This window comes from Candoia aspera, chromosome 4 (assembly GCF_035149785.1).
Source record: "Candoia aspera isolate rCanAsp1 chromosome 4, rCanAsp1.hap2, whole genome shotgun sequence".
Taxonomy (NCBI): Eukaryota; Metazoa; Chordata; class Lepidosauria; order Squamata; family Boidae; genus Candoia; species Candoia aspera.
The window spans coordinates 26,692,504-26,718,870 of record NC_086156.1 but is presented as its reverse complement, the minus strand read 5'-3'; the positions used below and the strand labels follow the sequence as shown (position 1 = coordinate 26,718,870).

The following is a 26,367-nucleotide window of genomic DNA, read 5'->3' as shown; positions in this document are numbered from 1 at the left end:
AATCCATTCTATCAGCAAGACCATAAAGGTGAATAAATTTGCTATACCAGTTTATTGCTTTGTTCTTGGTAACATGTTTACAAAGCTGCTATTGTATGTTAAAACAGATCTATTTTAATTAGTGGGGAAATTAGTTGCAGTGAAGGATTTGGTGCAAACAACCATTAGAATAATGGCAAGTGGCACCTACTGTTATCAGTGATTTTAAGCTATTATCTCAGATTGTTCTTCATTACATTTAATTCTGTGATAGAAATGAGTGTCCTAACTCAAAGCAATATTCAGATGGATATAATTCGCCCTAATCTGAAACTCAGCTTTACTAAGTAAAACCTAAGCTAATCAAAAGATTGTCATAGGATTGTCACTAAACTGTACTGCACTGCGAGCCAACAAAATATAGGAATTTTATTTCTCAGATCTAAGGAAAAAAAACACTAATAGAAATTGTGTAAAATAAATCTACAACACATTTATTTGCCTTTCGGTGAACAGTTTTCTGGAAATTTATAAAAGTCCATAAAAGATAGTATTCAACGGTGCTTCATCTCAGATGGAAGTCTCAAGGTCCAGATAGCATAAGTCTTCTTTCGCATTTCAATGAAGCTTCTGAAAAGAATTGCTTCACAAGTCACTGAACAGAGACCACATGACACATTTGAAAAACTCAGTCCAGCAGTACATGGCTATGCAAAGCACATCAAAAACCATCTGCACAAATTGCTGATGTGATAGAATGATTTATTTTTCTATTATAAGCAAGTCATGAGTGACTTGTTCTGAGGTATGTGTTTGGACTGTGAAGGACACCTATTAGACAGCTTCTGTTGTGAAGGTTCTTAGAGAAGCTCTATTTTATGGCTGGACCATCTCTGCTGGGATGAGATTTCCTGTTGTATCCAGCTGCATACACTTACAGGAACATGCAGAAACAGGGCATTCATTATGATCCCTGAATAAGAAAGGAAAGCAGAATTATCAGGCTGTAAGAACAAGTATTTTGTTCAACTGAAAGAACAACTGTTTTGTTCACATAGTGTAAATACATACCTATGCATATATATTTTATAAGAAATACAAATACGGTATTTTGCTACATAGTAGAAGGGGCTTACAAAAGATGTACTTGATTTATGAAATACAGATGAGTGTAAAATTAAGCTGCCAGTATTGGAAAATTAATCCTATAAAAAAAGATGCTGGATGTTTTACTAGGGCCATAGGTTGGCATACCTTTCTAGAGAAACACGTTCTAGACTTCTAGAGAAAAAATGGCGAACTGAAGATGGCTCCGCTAAAAGTGGAGCTGACGACTATGGCGGAATGAAGAGCCAGCGAGTAGACAAGCTCTTCGTAATTCCTCTCCAGACAAGGAGAGGACTTGAGATCACCCACAAGTGCTCCAGACAGTTACTCCTCGTGAGGAGATCGCAAGGCAGCGGTCTCCAGTGGGTTCAGAGCTCTGGGAGACAAAGGAAAGCCATCTTCGCTCAAACTGCGGCCAGTGCCTTTATGGACACTGGGTTCACATACTTCTTTTTCCAATGACTTTCAGAAATTGCTTGTTAACTGCTTTTCAGCTATTAGGAATCTTTGGATTGACAAGTTTTACAGCACCAGGTGAGTTTTCTTCAATCCTTAGCAAAAGAAGTTTTAAATACGAGTTTAAGGACGTAAAAAAAAAAGGGGGGGGGATAAATAGCAAAAGAGTGATTAGAATGTTGATTTTGGAAAGGTACAAATGGACTAAGGGTCCAGATGGATTGGAACTAAGTGTTTGGAATTAATTATAAGAATCTTTCCCATGGGAAAATGTTATTGTTTTGATTTCTTAAAAAAACATGATAGGATGGGACTTTGAAGGCTGGACACTTAGAGGAAACCAGAAGGAACTAAAGATTATAATTAAAGGAGAAGAACATTTAAATTTGACTTACTGATATAGAATGGAGCAAAATATTTTAACATTGGATGGATTGAAGAATATTTGTGAGCAATGGAGCCAGAAGTTAATTTTAAGAGTGGCTCCCTCTAAAGATAGACTGTGTTTAAAAGATGTTATGCAAAAGGAACAAGTTTTACTGGACAAGGCTGAGACTGATCTGAAGGTGGATTTAAAAATGACAGGTGTCCTGACTAAACAAAGACCACGCCAAGACGAGGAGGAAGTCTCTAGTGTTTTATTTAACTGCTATTGTAGACAGAAAATCCTACCAAACTGAAGGAGTGTGGGAAAACCCAGACAGATAAACCCCAAAAGTCAAGGTGGCTCTGTTCTGGGTTTCTTTGAATGACAGCTCAAAGTCTCTAAACTACGCATACGTTTTCCCCCCTGGATAGGGGCCCCCTCCTGCTCACCATCAGTAGTCATGACATCACCCTCCCCTCCAGAATCACATTCCATTTCAGCCCCCTCCCTTCCAGAGTTCCCTCCTCCCTCCAAAGTCTCATGAGAATCCATCTCCTCCTCCAAGCTCCCATGGGAACTGGGCAACGATGGGAATTCTTCAAAGGAAAACTCCAAGGACAAATCACTGCTGCTCTCCAGTTCTGATAACGCTTCCGGCCCAGGTGGCTGCTTCTGGAAAATAGCTAGATGATTAGAAGATTCCTCCCCCTTGGGAAATGCAAGCCTGAGGTGGAGGGCTGTGGCTCCCCCTCCTCCTCTCGCTCTGGCCTCCGAGCCTCTAGTGGGTGGAGGTTGCCAACTTACGAACTCCTCTGTTTGGGATTCCTCTGCTTGCTCGGCCAAGTGAGGAATCTCTGGGAGGGTGCGAGGCTTGGGTTTGTGAGGGAAAAGCTGATGGAATCGTTGAACCAGTGCTGGTGTGTGCACATCTCTGGCATTTTCCCATGTGCGCTCTTCCTCAGGGTACCCTTTCCAGTGCATTAAATATTGGATGCCCCTTCCCCTCCTCCTAGAGTCCAGAATTACCTTGACTTCATATTCCTCCTCCCCATCCACAATTACTGGAGGTGTGAGGGGGCAGCTGCGATCGCAAGGCACTTGGGACAGGGTCTTTGGCTAGCAAGGATCTGTGAAACACAGGATGGATTTTCATGGATGGTGGTAGCTGTAAACAATAAGCCACTGGATTTATCTGCTGCACCACAGTGAAAGGGCCCACAAACTTGGAGTCCAACTTCTTGGAAGGCCTGCTAGAAGTTAAAAACCTGGTAGAGAGCCAAATTCTGTCTCCTACAGCAATTGCTGGCCCTTCTTGTCTGTGAGCATCTGCAGCTCTCTTGTAAGCACTTTTTGCCCTGTTCAGCTGCTCCTTTAACAACTCATGTGCGGCCTGTTGCTCTTTAAGAAAATCAGCCGCTGCTGGAACAGTTCCCTGCTGGGAGGAGGTGGGCAACACCCGAGGGTTAACCCCGTAGAGTGCTTGGAAAGGAGACATCTTGGTAGAGGAATGCACAGAGTTGTTATAAGTAAATTCTGCCAAGGGGAACAGGGCTGACCAATTGTCTTGCTGATAAGTGGTGTAACATCTGAGATATTGTTGCAGCCATTGGTTAATTTTCTCTGCTTCTCCGTTACTAGAAGGATAATGCAATGAGGATAGGTGGACCTGGACCCCTCATGACTGAAAAAGGGCCCTCCAGAACCTGGAAGTGAACTGAGGGCCTCTGTCATTCACCAAGTGATTTATCATGCCTCTATATCTAAAAACATGGTCTATAAACAACTGCGCTGTGGCTTGTGCAGATGGAGGCCCTTACAAGGAATAAAATGCGCCATTTTAGTGAAGAAGTCCACCACCACTAGTATGGAAGTCAGTCCCTGGACCAGGGTAGATCAGTGATGAAGTCCATGGAAACTGTATCCCAAGGCCCACTGGGGGTGGGGAGGGTTGCAAGAGTCCTGCAGGCTTCCCTGGAAGAGACTTGGCTCATCTACAGGTATGACAAGAAGCAACGTAACTCTTTATGTCTGCAGTCATCTTAGGCCACCAGTAGTCTCTCAGGGCTCTATAGAGAGTTTTGAAAACACCTCCGTGCCCAGCCGTTTCATGGTCATGGCAGAGTTTCAGTAGTTCTTCCCTCAATGAGGGGGGAATGTATAATCGTCCACTATGCCAGAGGATTCCTGCTTCCACAGTGAATGGGGAAGCAGTGTCTTGCAGGTCCCTCTAGAGGTCATCCATCCTGGCCCTGGCATACGGGTCCTGTTGCTTCTGAGCTTTGACCCTTGCAAAGAGGTCCTCTGCTTGTCTGCCTGCTGCTAAAATCTCCATCTGGTTCCCCCCAGTAGACTGATCAAAGTTGTGAAATTGTAATATAGTAGCCTGGACCTCCTGGTGTGCAGTGGGGTTGCCTGAATGGATTGAGACAAGGCATCTGCCAAACGGTTCTGAGCTCCAGGAACATAAGAGATAATAAAATTGAAAGGGGAGAAAAACTGGCTCCATATGATTTGGTGTGGGGTGAGCGATCTGGTGTTTTGTAGAAGCTGTAAATTCTTGTGATCAGTGCAAACTTTCACAGGAAAGGTTGCACCTTCTAGCCAATGCCTCCACTCTTGAAATGCTGCTTTAATTGCCAGCAACTCCTTGTTAAAAACGTCATAGTTTCTCTCTGCTGGCAAGAGCGTGTGAGAGGAAAAGGCACAAGGAAGCAACCTCTTCCCTACTTTGTCAATATATTGCAATAAGACAGCAGCAATAGCAAAATCTGAAGCATCTGAATGTATTATGAATTGCTTTGTGGTATCAGGATGCTTTAAAAGTAGCTGGGATGCAGAGTTGTTTAAATTCTTGGAAGGCTGCTTGCTCCCTCTCCCCCCAAAGGAATTTGGATCCTTTCTTCTAAAGCTGTGTGAGGGGCTTGGCCCTGTCAGCAAATTTATGTATAAATTTTCTATAAAAATTGGCGAACCCTAGAAATATTTGTACGTCTTTCACATTGCAGGGGGGAGGGTTGCCAAGAGAGAATTGCCTGGACCTTTGAATGGATATGCCTTCTGTTGATATTCTATAGCCCGGGAAATGTAATTCAGTTAAATCGAAGGCACACTTCTCTAGCTTGGCGAACAGCTTGTTCTCTCTGTCTTCGTAAGACATTACGTACATGGGTTACATGAGTTGTAGCGTCCTCAGAGTATATTAATAAATCATCTAGATAAATGACCAGATACTTACCTAGTAAATCAGAGAACATTTGATTCATAAATCTGGAAAATATGGCTCCAGCATTAGCTAAGCCAAAAGGAAGAACAAAGTATTCAAATTTCCCATACCTGGTATCAAAGGCAGTCAGATATTGATGCCCTTCTTTCATCCAGATCAGATTGTAAGCGTTCCTGAGGTCCAACCTAGTAAAAATGCATGCTTTCTGTAAATGATCCAGCAGGTCAGATATTAAAGGAAGTGGATAATTTTCTTTGTGATTTTACCGAGGGAGCTGAAATCATGAACAACTCTCAAGGGTGCCTCCTGAGCTGCCGGTGCCAACGGGTCAGTTATGAAGAATGTAGGAACAGATGCTGGGGAAGTAGGTCAGATGAAACCCTTTTGGAGATTAGTATCCAAGTAATCTTTCAAGGTGGCTAGTTCCTTGAGCGACATGGGATATTGTTTCTTTGCTGGAATCTTAGCTTGTGGTATCAACTCAATACTGCAATCACAGTCCCTATGGGGGTGGTGGTAGTGCTGTGGCCTCTTATTTGCTGAAAACGTCTGCGAAATCTGCATACTTGGCTGGCAACTGCAGCCCCCCTGCTTCGATGACTCTGTTGGTTGCTGGAGAGAGAAGGGCGGCTTGAATCCTATGATGCTGGCATTCTTAGCTGGGAAGGAGATTGCTCCTGTAACCCAGTCCAACAATGAGTTGTGGGGCTTCAGCCAAGGCGTGCCCAGGATTATAGGTACATTAAGTGATGCAGTAACATAAAGTTGAATCCACTCAGTGTAGTCTCCCATTGTTAGCTGTATTGGTTCTGTGGATCTTCAAATCAGACTGGCCTTGAGGGGCTGGCCATCAATCGTCTCGACTTCTAAGGGACGTGGCAATTCCATGGTCGGGATATTCAGCTCTTGTACTGTCTGTACATCAATCAAATTGGTGGAAGCTCTGGAATCAACGAGAGCCTCTAACTTGACTTGGTGCTCTGGGTTTACACGCATTATGACTGGTAAGTAGAAAAAGGATTGCCTGGAATCTTCGGAATGAGCCCTTCTTAATTGATTGATGGTCTCCCTGCTGAGTTCTGTGGAGGGAGACGGTGGAGTTTCCCTGGTTGGAAGTCGAGGTGGAGGTGGCTCTTGGTTCTGCTGCTTGCCCTGGGGTTCTTGCGGAATTTGCTTGGTTTCTTGCTGGGCAAACTCACCATATGCCCCGGGGCTCCGCAGTAGAAACAGAGGGCTCTCTCTCTTCTTCTCTGTCTCTCAGCCTCGGAAGTAAGGCCTCCTGCTTGCCCCAATCTGCATTGGCTTCTGAGTAGAGAGATGCTGCAGAGAGAGCTGGAAATCCTGGAAGCGTTCTGAAGCTCCTGCCTCTCCCAGGCTGGAGCTGCCTGAGCTTTTCTAGCCTGGTGTCTATGACCACAGACAGCTGATATAAATCTTCTAAAGTAGCTGGTGTTCCCTGGCGCACCAATTCGTTTTTTATCTCCTCATCCAGCCCCTATTTGAATTGGTCTTTCAAAGCACTCTCATTCCAGTCCAGATCCCCTGCTAACAGCTTGAAATCAGCAATGTAAATTCCCACTCTCTTGTTGCCTTGCTTGAGCTTCTGAATTTCCTGGCTGGCAGTGACCTCTCTGATCAGGTCATCAAAGTGTGCTCAGAACCTTGCCAGAAAATTCTGGTAGTCATTGAGAATTGGGTCATTGTTCTCTACCATGGGAATAGCCCATTTGGCTGCTGGACCCTTTAGCAGACTTAAAATAAAGGTGACTCTGTTGGGAACTCTGCCAGTCTGCTGTCGAAAAACATCGTGTACTGGGTAAGAAAGGTTCTCAACTGTCCGGCTTCTCCCCCAAACTTCTCCGGTAAGCTGCCCTGGGATCTCAGGACTACTGGTGGAGCTGCTGCTGCTGCTGGCACCAGCTGTGGGATGATCAGAGCTGGTTGTTGTAACTGTTCAAGCACAGCTGCTTGTAATGTGTTGACCAGGAGATCGACTTGCTGCTGGTGTTGCTGCAAGGCTGCTGCCAGTTGTTGTATGGCTTGTCGTAGCTCCTGGTTTTCCGAAGACATTTTGCCAAAAAAAAAAAAAATCTTGTCTTTCCTCCCTCTTTCGATGGGAGTAAGAGTTTGGTAGGATTGATGTCCTGACTAAGCAAAGACCATGCCGAGATGAGGAGGAAGTCTCTAGTGTTTTATTACTGCTATTGTAGACAGAAAATCCTACCAAATTGAAGAAGCATGGGAAAAACCCAGACAGATAAACCCCAAAAGTCAAGGTGGCTCTGTTCTGGGTTTCTTTGAATGACAGCTCAAAGTCTCTAAACTACGCATGCGTTTTCCCTCCTGGATAGGGGCCCCCTCCTGCTCACCATCAGTACTCATGACAACAGGCTACAAGAATGATATGGAAAAAGATGCTACACTGGATATATAAATGAAACTGGCTGATGTCTTAATAATTAAAAGGGATATACAAATAAACCAAGAGTGACCTGGATAACTTTCCAATATTGGATTTACAAAAGAGACTTGTTAAAGCTTTGAAGAATTTTGTGACAAGGGACAAAGAAAAAAATGAAATCAAGTTCTAGGACATTATTTGAAGGGATTAAAGAACAAGATTGTTATAAGTAAAAGGAAGGAATATCAAATTGGCTTATTTGATCAAGGTTAAAATAGATATGTTATCTCTGGTAACCCTTAATGGACTTTTGCTGATCAGGATGGAGAAACACATTCTACAAGCTTAAAAAACAAACAAGAAATGGTCTGTATACAACTTGTTCTAAATGTATTTTTTTCTCAGAATCCCTAATAGCACACAGCATGCAGATATATCCAAATGCAGCATACAAATATTAGAAATGTATTAAAAGAGAAGTGTTTTTTTACTTCTGGCCCTTGAGTACAATTTTAAAAATTCAAATAAAAATACTGAATGGATTAATTTTGTTAGTTCTTCAAAAGAATTATATGTCAGTACTTATGAATGTATAATCTATTATTCTATGACCCTCTCTATTGAGCTGCACATGGTTTTTAGAACTATGGTTGTCAGATTTTGCAATGAAAAACAGGTGAGATTTTTAAAATCTTAAAATTTTCTTCAAAGATACACAAATTTTCCTTATATTTATTCATTGCTCCACTTGTTATAATCTGATTATTTGTTGGTACAGTTCTTGGGCCTACACATTTTGTAGAGTTAGTATTTTGCTGATACATGTTGATCTGTAAACATATTGACTAAAGTTTTAGATAGGAGATAAGGCCAGCAAGGATTCTTGGCTTTGCAAAGTGTTTTTTTATTTTCTTACCTGAACCAACTGAGCATGTGTCCAGCATGACCACCATGCCTGCAGTTGTGGCACCAAGTAAACCAGTTGTTGAACTGAGCTAATTTTTTGTCTTTGCTGAGATCCACTTTTTCATCTGACTTGGATCCTCCTTTATGGGGGAAAAAAAAAAGTTAATTTGCTTTTGTAGCAATCAGAATTGTTTAGTAAATATTGTACCTGCAGGAAAAAATGTTATTAAAACATTATTAAATAATGCCTAAACAGAAAATAACTTAATATTCAGCACATAAGACAGTTATTTTTTATGAAGACTTTAAAAGAAAAAAGCTATTATGGGTACAAGTAGTTGGAAAATTTAGTCATGTTTTAAGTATCAGACCAATAACCTTTAGAACTGATAATTATTACATTTTTATTAATACTCATTGTAATGAAAAGTGAAACATCAATCAGTAAACATTTTTCTGATACTACTGTTCTGTTTCTTGTACCTGTTCTATGTTTATTTTTCTCTAACTTTCTTCCTCCCCTTTCATCGTATCCCAAATTCAAATTACCTATTTTAATATAAGCTCACGCTTGGCCTCAATGTGTAAAGGAAATTAGGGAAAAACAGGCTCTTACCTTTATTTATTTATTATTTATTATCTGAAACTAGAAGGATCCTAAATGGCTTAAAGAATTTACATATAAAATGCAATACAAGTCAATGTAATATTAATTAAAATAGTAATCCAGTTAAGTTTCATTTCAATGTTAAAAATTGTAAGTTACATTTATTGAATAGGGTGTAGCTAATATAACTAATCCCTGAAGGCCTTGTTTTCGCTTGCTTTAAGAAGGTAATAAGGATGGGGGTTGTTCTTATGTCAGGGCGCAAACTATTTCAGGGGAAATAGAGGGGAGCTGCCTCAGAGAATCCTTCTTCCCACCATATCTCCTAGTAACTGGAGACTCTTAGCTGGCACTCCCTGTTTATTTGGGTAGAAAGGGAAGAAACTGTTGGGGAAAGATGGTCCCTAAGATACCCAGGCCCTGAACCATATAAGGCTTTATAGGTAGCAATCAGTAATTACTGCTAACCAGTGCAGCTTCTGCAGCTGAGGTGTAACACAGTGTATTGTGACTGACCACTGAGCATGAGTGCAGCTGTGCTTTGGACCAGCTGAATTTTCCAGGTCGCCTTCAAAGGCACCCCCATGCAGAGCAAGTTATAGTAATCTAATATAGAGATGAAGTCATGGATAATCATCTTCAGTGCATCCTGTTCCAGGTTAAGGCCAGAACTGTTGCACCAGTGACGCTGTGCCATGGTCTCAGCCTAATTTTTGAGCAGGTGTCATAAGTTCAGAATGATCCCCAGATTGTGAACCTGCTCTTTTTGGGGCAGCACAATCCTACCAAGAGTAAAAAATGGTGCAATCCTGGAATCAAATGGGCTCCAAATCAAAAGCCACTTCCTCTTGCTTAGGTTGAATCTGAGCCTGTTTTTCCCCATCCAGACACCTAGTCATGACTTCTACTGCATCTCCCAGTGGGCCTTGGGTACAGAGGTATAACTGGCTATTATCTGCATATTGATGATACCTCATCCCAAACGAACATTACAGGAAGCACTTCTTTCTGGAAAAGGGTTCAAAAGTAAAATTTATCATGTGGAGCCATTGCACCATTTGTCTGAGAGCATGCCTTTATTATGTAGCTAAAGTAAATGGTTGTCCCCCTCATATATATTTGTGAAATAGATGTATGTTTTGTGAAATTACAAGGCAAGGAACAGAATTCAAAGAATTCCTGAACTAATCCTGCATGACCAAGACAGTTTTGGATTGACAATTCTCCCATGCCAAACAACAAGCTGTTTCTGGGATAAAGCAAAACAGCTTTTTTGATCCTAGGTGACCATGGGATGCTGCACCCATCTTAAGTGTGAGCAAATTGCCAAGTGCCCAGATCATGATCATGTGATCATGGGGGTGCTGGGACAGCCGGAACTTCAAGGACCAGTAGGAAGTCCCACTTGTTCATTGCTGTCATAACTGAACATTCACCAAACAGGTGGTCATAACTAGAGGACTACCTGTAAATTTTAATATAAGCTTGACAATTAATGAATGCTAACTACATTTTCTGAGCCAGACTCCTGGTATTTACCACAAAAAAAGGCTTTTTAATGGTGTTTTACTATAAAACAGTTTTAAGTTACATCACAGCAAAGAAAATGGCATAAAAGTTAATTAAATTCAGTTCAAAATCAGTAGCAGACTCTACGACAACACTATTCAAATATTAATCTAATGTATTTATACACCAGCACATACCCTTTCCTATGCTGAAGCATTTTGAAGTAGTTTACAATGAAAACAGCAATAAATATAAAGACAGTATATTTTAAAACAATAAAAACATATTGAATAAAAAGGAGGGGACCATTCTTCCAACAGTCATACTGGGTAAGCCTGAATGAAGAGGTGAGTTTTCAACAGGCAGCTGCAAGATATTATAATAGGAGCCTCCTGAATATCATAAATGATATACAAGGAAAAACAGTTGAAGAATTCAAGCGATTATTCATCAAAACTACAAACCTTTGAATTAAATGAACAATTTCAAACTAGGAGACACACCTGGGCAGCAGGAAACTGGAGTGCCCATGTTTATCAGACAAAGTGCACAGCGAGGAAGAGGTTTGCGGCAACCAGGACAACTTGTGACTTTTGATTTGGTTGGTGATCCACTTACGCCATACTGACTGAAACCTCGGCCTTGATGTGGTATAGTTGAGCAGCTATAAGAGATTGATTTTCCACAAAAGTTGCAACTTACAAATACCTAACAGAAAAAAAAAAATAAAGCATACATCTCCCTTATATCCTTAAAAAATGCAACAGCAAAATGTTGATTTTCATTATAAAATTAATATAACCTGAAGCTCCAAAATGATGTTGACAGAAGTTATCTGTTTCACTGTAACTCCTCCATAAAATGAAAGATTAGCACTATCTGTGTGAGTAGGGTTGTAAAACGTAACAAGATAGTGACATGCTTTAATTAAGGCCCCTTAAAGACATTAGCTAGATTAATTTACTACATATGCAGGAAAATTACAAACACACTTACCTGCGCTAAAGGTTTTGAGCTGGGATCCAGCTTACTCCGGTGGATGTCAAATTCTGCTCGTTTATGCCAAAATCTCCATGCATCCAACAGATTCCGGTAAGTTTCAATCCAATATTGAACTCGCTCATCTTTGAGCACTTCAGAGGGAGAACCCTAAAAGTAAAGTAAAAATATTATATTCAAGAACAAAGTGAAGTATTCTGATGAAGTAAAAATTGTGTCTTTTCTTCCTTTTTTTTTGCAAAGGTCAGAAACTGGCTAGTCTATAAGAATAAGAATTCTTCTATTTTCTGTGATTTCCCCAAGCGTGAAAACCGAGTGATTGAGAAATAGAGGGGGGATGAAAACCCACAAAGTATCTTAACTGAAGGCACCTCACAGTACATAAAATGAAATAACAGAATGAGAAGTGATTTACCTCACAAAGGCAAGGAAGAACATAAATGCAAAAAACAAGCATAGTGTTTTCACAGATGTTGAAGCCTGAGATTATTTCCAAGAAAGATACAAACCTGCAGCATACAATAGCTTGCTGTCTGAACATCACCTGTTCTATCAACATAACTTTCCATCAGATCTACTCCATCGTTTGTGAGTCCTGTCAATAGGATTCCTTCAAGATTTCCAGCCTCTTTCATTTCATTTGTTAGTTTTTCAATGAATCTGTTTAGCTGTTTAAAAAAAAACCAGTATTATGCTTTTCTCAAGGCCTTTATTGGCTATTTCCCGCCCACAGAAATGCAAATGTGGTAAGCCTCTGTATGGTATGGTATACTTCTGCATTAAGATTTTGTTAATGTGAATTTACCAATGTCTAGTAATAAAGGTTATCCATACTTTCAATATGTCCTTCAGTTCAAAATGTTTCTGAAATATTGTCACCTCATTTATTTAACTTATATGCAGAATATATGTGAGAAATTGCTGGGAGAGACCAAGCACTGCCTTGGATATGCTGATGATTCTACTGTTGATAGCTGAAAGAAAGGAAGACTTAAGGAATATTTTCTTGAAGATTAAAGAAAATAAATGCAAAAGCCAGGCTGTTGTTCAATATTATTTAAAGAAAACCCAACAACACTAGGATTATGTCAATAGGAAGCCAATTCAAAATATCACAGGGTTACCTGTGCTCAAAATACCACAGGGGGAGTCACTATAGCCATGAAATATGAAATTCAAATATGAAATTGCTGACCTAGCAAAATATCTTGTTGCTTAAATTAGACCCATGCGGAAGGACTGAAAGTTAATCAACATGGCATTGATTTTTCAAAAGAGACCTGGGAAGATCTCGGAAATTACAAGACCATCAGCTTAACATCCATTCCAGACAAGTTGGTAGTCACAGAAAAATTAAGGTGCATAGAGGAAAGAGCCTTGCTGAAGGACAATCAGCAGGGATTCCACAAGGAAAATCCTGTCTCATAGTGTCAGTAGGCACCATGAACGGAGATAACACTCTTTACACTAACAGTTCTAAACTATTCAGAGTGGTAAAAATCTAAACATGATTGTGAAGCACTTCAAAAGGATGTCTTTAAATTGGGTGAATTGTCAATGGTAAATGCAATTCAATTCAAGTGTAAAATGATGCATGCGAGGAAAAAAACCACCTAAGTTCATATATACATTGATGCGGAAACTAACCAGGAAAAAGATTTTGCTGTCATATTGCATAGCTCAATGAACATATCAAATCAGCATGCAGTAGCAATGAAAAAGAAAAATTCCATGCTAGGGATCATTAGAAAAGGGACTGAAAAGAAAACCACAAACATCATAATGCCCTTCTGCAAATCTCTGGTACATCTGTATCTGGAGTAGTATGTTCCATTTTGTTTGCCACATTTGAAAAAGGACAGAGCTGGAAAAAATGCAAAAGAGGGCAATCAAACCAATCAAGGGCTCAAATGTTTTCCAAAGGCTAGAATGTTTCAAACTCTTTAGCTTTGGAAAAGCTGATCTGTGCGGGCATTGGAGGTGGGGAGGCACGACTGAGGTAGATAAAATCATGTATGGCCCAGAGGAAGGGGATAGGAAAAAGTCTGCCGCCTCCTCTCAGAATACAAGAACAGGGCTTATACAGTAACACTGTTCGGAAGGAGATTTAAAATAAAAGGTTTCTGGGTTGAGGGCAGTATGCAGCTTCCCAGGAACACTGGTGAGAAGTCTACGTTTCTGTCTCTTCCTTGCAAGCAGCCAGAAACACCTGTCTGGCCACTGTGAGAAATAAAATGCTGGACTAAGATGAGCCTTGGCCTGTTCATAAATCCCTAAGATCTACAGAAACACAGATCCCCAGAGTAGCAGAAAATATTTTCCATTTTGGTATTATCCAATCCCTTGATATGTTAATTCTTCCCCAGAAAGAAAAAAACAAATGTGGAAAAGTATGTTGTTATGGGTTCTTTTCAACAGACTGTGTTTTCTGGAAAGAGCATGGAGTAAAGCAGAAAAATACGAGCACATCTGATCATCTCACCTGTGCATCAGTTAGGAATTTACAAGCAAATGCCACTCTGTCTCGTACAGCTACGTTACTTTCATTCTGGAAAACATAATATTTAATTTTTATTTAAGAATATTGCTTTTATTGTATTTTAATCTGTATCTATCTTAGTTTTATTGTAAACTGCCCAGAGTTGCTCTTTGAGTGAGATGGGCAGTGACGAAATTCAAAATATAAATAAACAAACAAACAAACTTGTATGTATATATGTATGTATATATCATTTATATCATAAGCTAAATGTGAGTCATTTTTTTCTTGAAAAAGAAAATAACAAGTAGGACGGTTCTATATTTCTATTGTAAAATGCATGTATCTTGCAATTTGAAGTGTAAAAAATGTGTTAAATTCTTAAAAACACATAAAAAAACATTTTGTTTAAATCCCTTCATTTTCTAATTGCTTGATTATGAGTATATATTTTGCATCAATCAATCATGTTTCTGACTAGCTTCTCACAAATCTCAGGGATTTTTCAAAACATTTTGCCATGGGAATCAAACAAGGACAATTAATCAATGAAAAGGAAAACTACTTCCAACTCTATTGCCATAATACATTCTCTCATAAGGAACTTTTACCTTTGCCCCAAAACAAAATTTATAACATTTTTATAGACAGATCAAATTCCTAATTTGACATTTAATGATCCATAAAGATGAAATATTTGCTGCATATTATTTCAATAAAGATACTTTTTTAATTAAAAAAAAGCTTACCAAAACCCCATCATAAGAACCCGATTCACTTGTCAAAAAAGCAAACATGGCACATAGGTAAGGATTGTTCAGTTGCAACCTAAGAGTGCTGCACATCTCCCTCCACAAGGAATTCTTTTCATCTGTATAGCCTGACAGTGCCATAGCCACTACATTAAGATTCAGATCACCTGCATTACAAAAAAATAAAAGTCAGCAGAATAACTAACAACATAGTAGGCAACAGGTCAAAATACATTTCAAATTATATAAAGAACGTTTTTCTGAAATGCATCTAACTTTTTTTATTTTTAATAGTGAAATACAAAAAAACCCCTACAGAACTAACAGAAAAAATATATATAAATGATGTTTATATGGTGAAGGAAAAAAACCTACCATAAATATTTGCAGATAAGTCCATTGAAAGATAAGCCGACTCTCGAATTTTTAACCAAAACATCAGGAAAAATCTGCCACCCATGGATAAACTGACCCACATTTTTCATGCTAGTTTGGTTAAAAATTTGACGGTTTGGTTAAAAAATCAAGTTTGGCTTATCTGCAGATAGGCTTATCTGTGATCTTATATGGGAAATACACGTACTTTTTAAAAGTATTACTGTATATACTCATGAGTAAGCCCACCCACAGATAAACCAAACTTGATTTTTGGGTGCATTTTGGCACTTAACATTCTCGGCTTATCCGCAAGTATATACAGTCTATATATCTTTGGGATTAAAATTAAGTAAACAGGACAAAAGGGACGCGGTGGCACTGTGGGTTAAACCGCTGAGCTGTCGATCGGAAGGTTGGCGGTTCGAAACCGCGCGGCGGGGTGAGCTCCCGTTGCTAGTCCCAGCTCCTGCACACCAAGCAGTTCGAAAACATGCAAATATGAGTAGATTAATTGGTACCGCTTCGGCGGGAAGGTAACGGCGTTCCGTGAGTCATGCTGGCCACATGACCCGGAAGTGTCCTATGGACAACGCCGGCTCTAAGGCTTAGAAACAGAGATGAGCACCGCCCCCTAGAGTCGGACACGACTGGACTTTACGTCAAGGGAAACCTTTACCTTTACCTTTTAAACAGGACAAAAAGAAAAAAATAACTGAAAAAAGGAAAAGATCCATGTAAAAGCAATATAAAATTCAGTCCTTAAGCTACTGTTTCTCAACCTTAGCAACTTTAAGATGTGTGGACTTCAACTCCCAGAATTCCCCAGCCAGCCATGGGAGTTGAAGTCCACACATCTTAAACTTGTCAAGGCTGAGAAACACTGGCTTAAGCTTATTAAATGTACACCATACTGAAAGATATTGCTTCATCTTCTCATTGTTAGAACAGAGAGACTTTTCAAAAATAAATCACAGACTCATATCCTGGACCCATTCCTTGAAATCAGATGGGTAACTTTCTCTCCATTTATATAAAATTATCCTCTTTGCCATGTCCCACGCTCAATAGAGCCAGAGCTCTTCATGAGGTGATAAATTCCATATTTTAAGAATGTATTTCAGAATAACGTTAAGATCCTTAACTATAATATTTCTTCCCCAAATTGTATTGATACATGTAATTATTTGAAACCAAAACAAGTTATAGCTGGACATGGCAGCTCGTGAGTTAAAGAACCTTCAAATTTCTTACAATGCCAACAGGAAAAAAAAACAAATATCCATTATTTTTTAAACATTCTTTGAGGGCCCAATAAACCTGAAATAGTATTTTTGATTAATTAATTTCATTTTTAAATCATAAGTATATTTTACCATTTCTTAACACCTGGACCCACTGATTCTCTAAAATTACTCTGAAATGCACCAATCAACTGAGATGAATGATGTAAGGCCCAAGCAAATGCTGGTTCAATTTTTTAATTAGGTATTGGCAAAGCAAGCCCTCTGAAACAAGGGGGCAAAATCTACATAGGTTATTTCATACATTGCACTTTGTTCATATATAACGGTCCATTCTGATCTTCAATTCAAGGTAACTGAATTCTAAATTTCATATGTGAAAGGTCCTCTGTGCAAGCACCGAATCATGTCTGACCCTTTGGGGGGATGCTGCTTTCGCAACGTTTTCTTGGCAGACTATAGCAGGGTGGTTTGCCTTTGCCTTCCCCAGTCGTCACCTTCCCCAGCAAGCTGGGTACTCATTTTACCAACCTCGGAAGGATGGAAGGCTGAGTGGACCTGAGCCAGCTACTTGAGAATCCAGCTTCCTCTGGGATCGAACTCAGGTCATGGGCAGAGTTTTGGCTGGAATACTGCTGCCTACCACTCTGCGCCACACGCGGCTTAGTTTTAATTTCATATAGTATTAGATAAATGACAGACTTGTGGTCCAAGTGTTTCTACCAACTTGGATCCAAAGAACAACCAGGAGAAATTAATACTCATTAAGCACAATTCCACAAAGACTTGTGCAAGACTATAGAGTGCTGTAGTAGGTGAATTTCATGCAGTTCTACAAATGGAAATATAACTTTAGACTAGGTACAAGTTTTCTTGTGCAGTGTTCTATAATGCAGCCCCTGAATCAACAGAAGGTATTATTTGCACCTTAGGATCTAACAATTTTTAAAGCAGTCTGATTAACGGATAAACAATATTCAGTATGAACAAATGCTGCATAAGTTACACTACATCATTAACAGATACCTTTACCAGAAGAAGCTCCCTTGTTCATTATCTGTATTGCTCGTCGGATGTCCAAATTGAATAATGCTACAGCAGCAGCTCGCTCCCAGTCTCCTTCTTGCTCTAAAGAGCACAGAAAGGGTTCCACATCCAGATCTGCACCCTTCTTTACCCATCCACAAAGCTGCAAAGCCAGTGATCTTTCCTCACTCAGATACTGAATAATATCTGCATGTCTGTCAGATCCACTTCGGCTGTGCCTCAAGTTCTCTGTTGTTCCTGAAGAGGAAATACAGGTTTACTGTAAACACAATAAACACAACTTCTTAACATCTGAATGCGCTATGTTAAATTCATCATTAAAACATAGGTATTTCAGCAGCCTTTTAGCATTACTGTGTTCATAAATTATCATTCAGTCATGCTGTTAACTAGGACTGTGCAGTGAACTGAATTCAAAGAGAAAAGGTGATACAATGCACGTGGATGCACCATGTTGGCACCTCCCTAAATCAAATGTGTCTTTTCCTTAAATCACATGGCACACCATGCAAGTCTAAGAAAAGATATAGTTTCTTTAAGAAGTTGTCAACAGACACAACTATAATGCTAGAGAGCCAGTTTGGTCTAGTGGTTAAGGTTCTGGGCTAGAAACCAGGAGTCTGTGAGTTCTAGTCCCGCTTTAGGCATGAAAGCCAGCTGGGTGGTCTTTGGCCAGTCACTTTCTCTCAGCCCAACTCGGTGCAATGGAGACTAGCCTCCTCGTGGTGCACCCCAGGCAATGTGACTTGTCACAGCTAAGTAGTCTATACATCTGGCTGCTGGACCTCACAAGGATTTCCCACCAAGAAAAAGCAGCATGAACACAGAACTGCTATGCCATATGATTAAAAAAAAAACAAGCTATAATGCCGATTAGGCCACGAAGGAAAGGCCTAAAAGATGCTCACCTCTAAATAATTTAACATTATTAAATAATAAAATAGGCAAAATGAACTTACCCATAGAAGTTTTCACTATAGATTTGATGCCTGCATAAACCAAGGATCCTTTGTTTCCTGTGAATTTCTGATCCATATCCTCAGTATATTGTTTCATAAGTATTTACCAGTATAGGAAATAACTTGGTAAGATGGCATGTGAGGCAAAAACAATAATACTGTATTTGTTTACTAATATTCCCTGTTTTGTTACTGAGTTTGACCTGACATCCTAAAGAAACCAACTTCAGCTTGGATCCAAGGAATTGCTCATACCCTCACCAAAAGAATTTGTGCAAGTTTAGTGTTATCCTTTCTGAATAGCTAATAGCTATGCATTAGCACAAAGTGGTTGTAACAGGTGTGTGTTACCAGTAGGTTTGGACAATAAGGAAAGTCAGAGACTATTTGTCATGAGCAGTGATGGTGAGCAGGAGGGGGCCCCTATCCAGGGGGGAAAACGCTTGCGTAGTAGCGAGAATTTGAGCTGTCATTCAAAGAGACACAGAACAGACACACCTTGACTTTTGGGGTTTACCTGCGTGGGTTTTCTCACACTTCTTCAGTTTGTTAGGATTTTCTGTCTAATGTAGCAGTAATAAAACACTAGAGACCTATTCCTCGTCTCGGCGTGGTTCCTGCTTGTTAGGACACTATCTTTCTTTTCAAGCTTAAAATAATCGAAAAAATCTAGATTTCTTTAGCCAAATTAAATAACAAAGGTATAAGTTTTTTGAAAGTCATTACAACTGTTTTATATAATGACGCATAATGATAGAGGCCAAATCTCTCTCTATGCTAGGTTGAAAAAAGGGTACCACCCCAAATATAACCTGCACCAAATTCATATGTTCCAGAGAGGTCCCTGGATGGGGGGAATGAGTCATCCTGTGCAACAAATAGTATTTTAAAGGATATAGTGCAGAGTGTACCAAAGTGACTTCAGTTGTGGGTCTTCATTTCCTGCAAGAACATGGTTTCTCCAGACCTGTTCTGTGTCTAGGCCATACCTGGATAAAGCCCTGAGGCGCATTTTGGTGGCTATGTCTTTTTCAAAGGAACTAGTTTCTCCTTCTTCTGTGCATTCATACAAATGTCTTCCACAAGCCCACATTAAAGAGGTAACTGGACTCCATGCCAGAGAGATTCTTTCAAACACAGTGAAATCTGACATAGTCCTGTTAGAAGTCACAACCACCATTCGATTTTGATTTGAAGGATGCCATGCAAAGGAAGCAATATAGTGTTCGCAAGGTTGAACACTTCTTTCGATGATTGTAGGTTCTGTTTCATCCCCTATAGGTGTGGGAGTGTGCTGCATATCATAGAGCTTGATGATATTACTATCCCTGGTTAACGTAGCTAGTAAGCCAGTTCTTGTAGGACACCATGCTACTTTTATTAAAGGTTTTGGTTGTTCTGTCAGGGTTAGTACAGGTTTCTCAAATTTTCTAAGGTCCCATATGGCAACCTGACCTTCATAGAAGGAAGCCACACGATCATGGAAGTATGGATCAACAGTTACACCCTGAACAGCCTTGGTATTCACAAACATTTTTTGGCTTGTGTTTCTAAGGTCAAAAATAGCCAGGTTACGGTGCATTCCAGCTAGAAGAAGTTTCTGATCTCGTGGAAGCCAACAAAGAGAAAGACAAGCATCATTCTGACCTAATTCATAAAGTGGTTTTGTTACAACCAATCCTGATTCAGTATCACCCGAAAGCCTTAATTTCTCTGTGGCAACTGATGTTTCCGGAGTATATTTACTACTTATGTCCCAGATCAATACTGAAAAATCAGCTCGATGTTTATCCAAGCCAGCAGCAAGCCAATTACTGTCCAGTGGATTCCATGCCAGGGTGTTACACTGCCGAGCATGTTTTGGAACAAATTCTTTTCCTATCAAATCCTTGCATTTTGAATTGTGGTCTTGGCCAAGGCTAGTCAGGACAACTCGACCATTAGCCTGCCCAACTGCCAGTAGACATTCAGGATCGTATTTTGGATACCAAGCCACACATTTCAAATACGGAGTGTCAGAATTAATGGACAAAAGAGTAGCTGCAGTTTCTTCAGATAAACGCAGTGATCCTGCTTTGAGTTCTGAACTTATGGCAGATTCAATGTGATAAAGACTGAGTTCCGAGTCACATAAAACAAATCTATCGACATGGTGCGGAGCCCACAGAATATCAGGTTTGGAGCCACTCATATCTGTTTCTCCAAATTGAATCAGGCAGCTTGAAATGTTGTTGGAAAACTAGAGCTGAGTTCATTCATATGGACACTTTTTTAAAAGAAAAGGAATAACCAATGTTATATTATGGAACACCTTGAATCATTCCAAATGAACATTGCACTGTAGCGTTCAAGTTCTTCCTTCCCAGTTCCTTCAGTTATGCAATCAAAAGATTTCAAATAGTTTACTAATCCAGCATCACCCCAGAAGTTCACAAAGCACCTAGGGTTCCAAAAAGCCCATAAACCCTGACTTTGATCCCAGGCCTGGGGATAATTTGTTGGGGTGGGGAAGGAGAGGGCTGCCACACTGTGTTTTAATAGCTGTTTTTAGTCTGGGCTGCTTTGTTTCATCTGTTTTTAATTGTATTATCTTGTATTAGATTTTATAAGCCAGCCAGAATTGGTTGAAGTGGGAAGCTATAATGAATTTAATGAAATGAATAAGTAAGTTTTGTGATTATTTGTGTCAAAGCTTCTTTCCAGTCTTAAGCAAAAAAACAGTTACATGTGCAAGATGAACTACCTATAGATCTTCTGATGACTTACAACATTTAATGCTCACATACATATACAAATCATAATGGCAATGGGAACTTTTACCTGCTTAGTTGATCTCTCTGACAGGATTATACATGGGGAAGGTAGGCTCAATTCTCATGTACACAGAGTCAGTAAGAACCCAAGAGAGTAGGAGGCAGCCACTTTCTAAACCAGAGATAATTATCCTTGACAGTTCTTAACCACCTGCATTACTGGCCAAGATAACTAGAGGTGCGGGAATTGCAGTTCAGCAATATCTAGATCAGCTCTACACCATCTTCACCATGTTTTTCTTTTCTGATTAAATGCATCAAGTCTAGCACTGCGCTCCCATGAGTACTCTGAAATCAGCTATGTAGAGACGAGACAAGTCTGAGGGGCAAGCCCATTGTCCATTAAGGCACATTCAATGTAAGGTTGGAACATTTGAACTACGAGTAACAATAAAAATCATCGCAGTGACCATAACAATCGCAGTAGCACGCAAAAGAGAAGAGAAGCGAAGCATGAGACTTAGTAGGACCTTAGGAATGTTACGTACGTTGCGGTCTTAGCCTGGACGAAATACCAGCATAACTTTAAAAGGTCTGAATTAGGATTACCGTGACGGAGACCGTCAGTTTCGCACCCGTGCCCGCGTTTTTTCCTAACTTCAGATCTCGATGGAAGCAGCTTCGTCCCAAATGCTCTTCTCCCAGCTTCAGATACTCGAGTTGGGCGATAGACTATTGAACACCCCACGCCCGAGTTCTCAGTGAAAGCAGCGGTTCGTATTGCCGCCACCGCGAAGTGAAAACGAGCGACAAAACTGGTACCAGGGCAGGACTCGCCCCGCAACACCTCCCGCCACGAGGCTGCCGGAACCGCGCCGATGAAATGGAAGGGTGGGGGAAAGAAAAAAATGCTTTAACAACGTGAAAGTAGCTCCACAACAGTCCGTACTTCCGCCTTCGGAGAAGATTATACTTCCGGCACGAAGAGAAAATACTTCCGAGAAGGAGGGGCGACTTGGGGAAGGCGGTGGGTGGGGCTAATCCCCAAACACGACTGGTCAGCCCTTTTGGACGATCCGGATTCCGGGTTTTCTGGGAGATCGCTGGCGGCGTCTTCGATCGGGTTAACTGCCAGATGACCAGGCGAGCGAGGCAGCGTGTCTTTCGGCTCCTGAGATCCCCTTTCTGAGGAAGAAGAGCGCTGAAAGCCCGGACCGGCCGACTGAACCGTCCCCGAGCCGTGTGCCGTTCTGTTTGCACGCCCAGCTTGGGTGACACCGCCTGGACGGATTTGGCTGATCTAGGAAAAAGGGCTAGATCTTTTTAAGTTTAATGGACAGCTGAACAGGGGATCACCAGGAAATTTCAGAAAGTCGAAAAAACTTTTAGAAGGACCACACTAGTGGTCGTTCATATTTTGGCAACCCAGTTATTTGGCAAACTCGGTTTTAATGGACTCATGATGTAACGGGCAAAATGGCTTCACGCCTCCGTGGGTATCTTTGAAAGCCTGTTTTACACCTGCTTAACGTCGCAAAAGTGGCGTCCTCCCAAAGGGTCAGACATGACTCGGTGCTTGCACAGGGGACCTTTCACTTTCAACATCCTGTTTGCCTAAATCCCATCCACATTTAATGCATGCGTGAAATGAGAAAACTATATAAAATACATGAAGTCCCCCTTGTTTTAATGCTTTAATGGACAGCCCTTCTCCCCATTACTCCGTTAAGTACTGGTTTACTGCAGTGAAGCAAACCTTTATTTTTGTGCAAATTTGAAAAGAAATCTTTATGCTGCCACCTTCTGTGACCATAAGTAAGATGCATTGGGTAAACATGAAATTGCATTGTGGCTGTTAAATCTTGCTGTTACTTCTTTTGCTTTCCACCATTAATGTCTAGAAGTTTTGCTGCAGCAGCAAAGGACAGAATGGTTTACTTATCAAACCAATGAGTAACAATTACCACTTTCCCTTCAGAAATTAGCCATGAGACTTCTCTCTGTAACTCACAAAGCTTATGCCTTTTAATAAAATTCATTGTGTAGTATGAACAAGTGCTACCAGTCTCCTAATTTTTGGCTATCATAGGCTAATACGGCTTTCCTCTTACAATGCCCTCTCTCTGTAGAATCCTATTTGCATTCCTGGATCAAAACCAAGCTTATGATATACAGTAGTTCCCGTTAAGCATTCACAACTTTCATATATTAGTTCATAACAGGATCTCTGGCAGGTAATATTTTGAGGAGAAGGGATTGTATTTGTAGTTCAAAATTCAGTTTGTGCATTGATTGGACATGTCTAGGATAATAGAGTAACTAACAAAAGCTTTGTAGCTACTGTTCTGTGCTCAGTTACTGAAGTAAACTTAGATCAATTTGCACTATTATTTTGAGGTTGGAAATCAAAACTGGAAATTATTCTTCAGTTTCTATGTACTAATCTAGAAAGAGAAGTTATAAGAATTATCAAATTTTGTCCTAAGCCACAATAGCTATTTAATAGGTTCTGAAATGATTTGCCACTGAAACCCACAAGGTGGAGCTCAATTCTTCAGCTGAAAAATTTAAGGGCATTATCCACAGATACAGTACTGATGTGATCCAACACTGTAGAAACATTAATAAAATACAAAATTACAAATTTACTGTGTGACAGATTATCACAAAGATGCCTCAGGACAACTATTGAAGTTCAGTTCTACCTGAAGAAATAATTGTTTTCTCACAGATCTGTGGGGATTTCAAATAATAATATAGTATTAAGGGAAAGGACTTTGCAGAACTCTGGCTTTAGATCAGCTTCCAAAACTGGGGGAAAGGTATGTGGTTGGTTTTTACAGAGAGAACAAATGGGTCCCAGCTGAAATTCATACCTGTTGGGCATTTTGCATCTAATCAGCTCAGGTGGACAAACCTATTCTGTAAAATACTGGTTGTTATACTCTTTCCAGTTTGTAACAAAATTATGGTTTTATGCCAGGGCATGGTGGGGGGTGGGGGGTTTAGTGTCAAAAATCAGATGGCAGCAACAGCCACACAATCAAGGCTCTGCTTCTGTTTGGCTTTCTGGTATGTGAGGCTCCACTGCACAAAAAAATTGTCCTACGGCTGCTAAAATGCTTACTGGAAATGGAGGAGGGGGCAAACAAACCTTAAGGAGTATATTCCACAGCCCGAGGGCCACAGAGGCTCCCACCTCCTGCCAGCACCTGTTCTGGGCCACCAAAATTGGCACCTCACCAAGTGTAGAGTTTTTGTGAAGGCAAAATGTCCTGCAGATTTAACATCACGAGAACAGTGTAAAACTGTCTGGTGAAAAGACTCAGGAAGGTAGATTTTATCATTGCAATACCAGATGTTGTCAATTTCAGTTAATTGGACTTTGTTACACTGTAGCCAGGGATTGTTAGGGAGCGCCTGAAGCAGTTCCTCCTTTAGGTCTGCCTGCACTTTCACTTTCCCTGCTTACTGCTTGTTTGAGCCTTACGCAAGCCATTCCAAGCAGTTTTTGAGAGAAGACTGTGTCTACAATTTCAGTTTGGGCAGTTTTATACTGCAGAAGGCGAGAAAGTTCATCAGCCAGAAAGTTCCTCTTCCCAGGGAGGAAGTTCAGGGTGACATTAAAGCGGCTGAAAAATTGAGCCCAACGAATCTGCTTGTCATTTAACTTTCTGGGAGTTTGTAAAGCTTGGAGGTTTTTATGGTCAGCCCAAAACCTTCAGCACCTTCTAGGAGATGCCTCCAATGTGTGAGAGCGGTTTTTACAGCAAAAGCCTCTTTTTCCCAAATGGGCCAGTTGCGTTCAGAGTCTGTAAATTTGTGAGAGAGGTATGCACATGGGCGGGGAAAGCCGTTTTCATCGTTTTGAACCAAGATGGCACCCACAGCTGAGTCAGAGGCATCAGCCGGTACAATAAAGGGTCTGCTTGGGTCTGGGTGAGCTAAAATAGGTTCTCTGGTGAAAAGAAGCTTTAAACATTTGAATGCAGTTTGACATGTAGAAGTCCAAGCTAGCTTAGCTCCAGGGGAAGTAACGTTTCATGTTTCCCCCCTCCCATTAGTTTTGAGCAAATCTGTGAGAGGCAAGGCAATTTGTGCAAATTGAGATATAAAATTTCTATAGAAATTTGCAAAACCCAAAAAACTTTGGAGTTGTCTCCTGGTACGAGGAGGTCCCCCCCCCCCATTATGTCTTGCACTTTGGTAGGGTCCATTTCGATACCATTTGAGGAGATGTGGTAGCCCAAATAATCAAGCTGTGACTTGTGAAACTTGCATTTAGAGAGCTTAGCATACAGTTTGGCATTTCTTAGCTTTTGCAACACTTTCTTAATGAGGGGAACATGGTCTTTCAAGCTGTCAGAATAGATTAAAATGTCATCAAATAAACCAAGACTCCCTTGTACAAATGTTCATGGAGGACTTCATTAATGTATTGCATAAATACGCCAGGAGCCCCAGTCAACCAAACGGGAGCACTTCGTATTGGTAGGAGCCCAAAGGGCAGTTGAATGCAGCTTTCCATTCATCCCCCTCATGGATTCTAATTCTAAAGTATGCTTCTCTGAAATCGAGCTTGGTGAACACCTTTCCCTTTGATAGGTGGGCTAACATGTCCTTCATTAAGGGGAGAGGGTGCTGGTTGTTTATTGAGATGGCATTTATTCCACAGTAATCTGTACAGAGTCTAAGAGAGCCGTCCTTTGCTCGGAAAAGTACCGGGGCTGCTAAGGGGGAGTTAGCTGGCTCAATAAAACCTCTCTCCAAATAAAACCTCTCTCTTGTCTATGAATTCTCTGAGAACTTTTTTCTCACTGTCTGTCATAGCATACATTTTTGGTTTGGGTAGTTTGGCTTTCGGGTCAATTTCAATGGCAAAATCAGTTTTCCTGTGAGGAGGCAGTTGGTCACATTCCTTTTCATTGAACACATCAAGACAATTGGAATAATTGGTTGGAATATCTAATTGTGTATTAGGTTTCCCCATTGGAATTTGTTTGAGGAGTATTCCAGCCACATTGCATTTGCCCTGTGGTACAGCGGACAGGTCGCTGGCACCATCTTTAAACAATAAGGCGCCAGACTCCCAGTCTATTTGAGGCTTTCGACTTTTTAGCCACAGTAGTCCCAGAATGATGGAGTAGTTGGCGATAGGGGCAACAATGAACTGCAAGGTTTCTTTATGCCCCCCCAACCTCATG

The 26,367-nt window shown here is 40.6% G+C and overlaps 1 protein-coding gene across 1 annotated transcript; it reads right to left on the bottom strand.

Moving 5' to 3' along the window:
* Positions 1–383: 383 nt before the first annotated feature.
* On the bottom strand, positions 384–22,121 carry MIOS (meiosis regulator for oocyte development). The gene is made up of 11 exons (XM_063303690.1): positions 21,712–22,121; positions 19,308–20,676; positions 18,411–18,509; positions 17,431–17,688; positions 14,783–14,952; positions 14,037–14,102; positions 12,064–12,222; positions 11,552–11,704; positions 11,059–11,263; positions 8,450–8,579; positions 384–952 (listed from the first exon to the last, which is right to left on the bottom strand). The coding sequence occupies exons 2-11, from the start codon at positions 20,599–20,601 to the stop codon at positions 856–858; spliced, it is 2,631 nt and encodes an 876-aa protein (XP_063159760.1). The 5' UTR covers positions 20,602–20,676; positions 21,712–22,121; the 3' UTR covers positions 384–855.
* Between the last annotated feature and the right edge of the window lie 4,246 nt (positions 22,122–26,367).

Bases quoted from the DNA above. Each gene is read 5' to 3' on its own strand.
- MIOS (XM_063303690.1), bottom strand. From the start codon at position 20,601: ATGAGTGGCTCCAAACCTGATATTCTGTGGGCTCCGCACCATGTCGAT. The intron at 17,689-18,410 runs GTAAGTTCATTT...TTTCCTCTTCAG, and splicing joins TATAGTGAAAACTTCTATGG to GAACAACAGAGAACTTGAGG. The intron at 8,580-11,058 runs GTGTGTCTCCTA...TCCCCCATAAAG, and splicing joins TCCAGTTTCCTGCTGCCCAG to GAGGATCCAAGTCAGATGAA.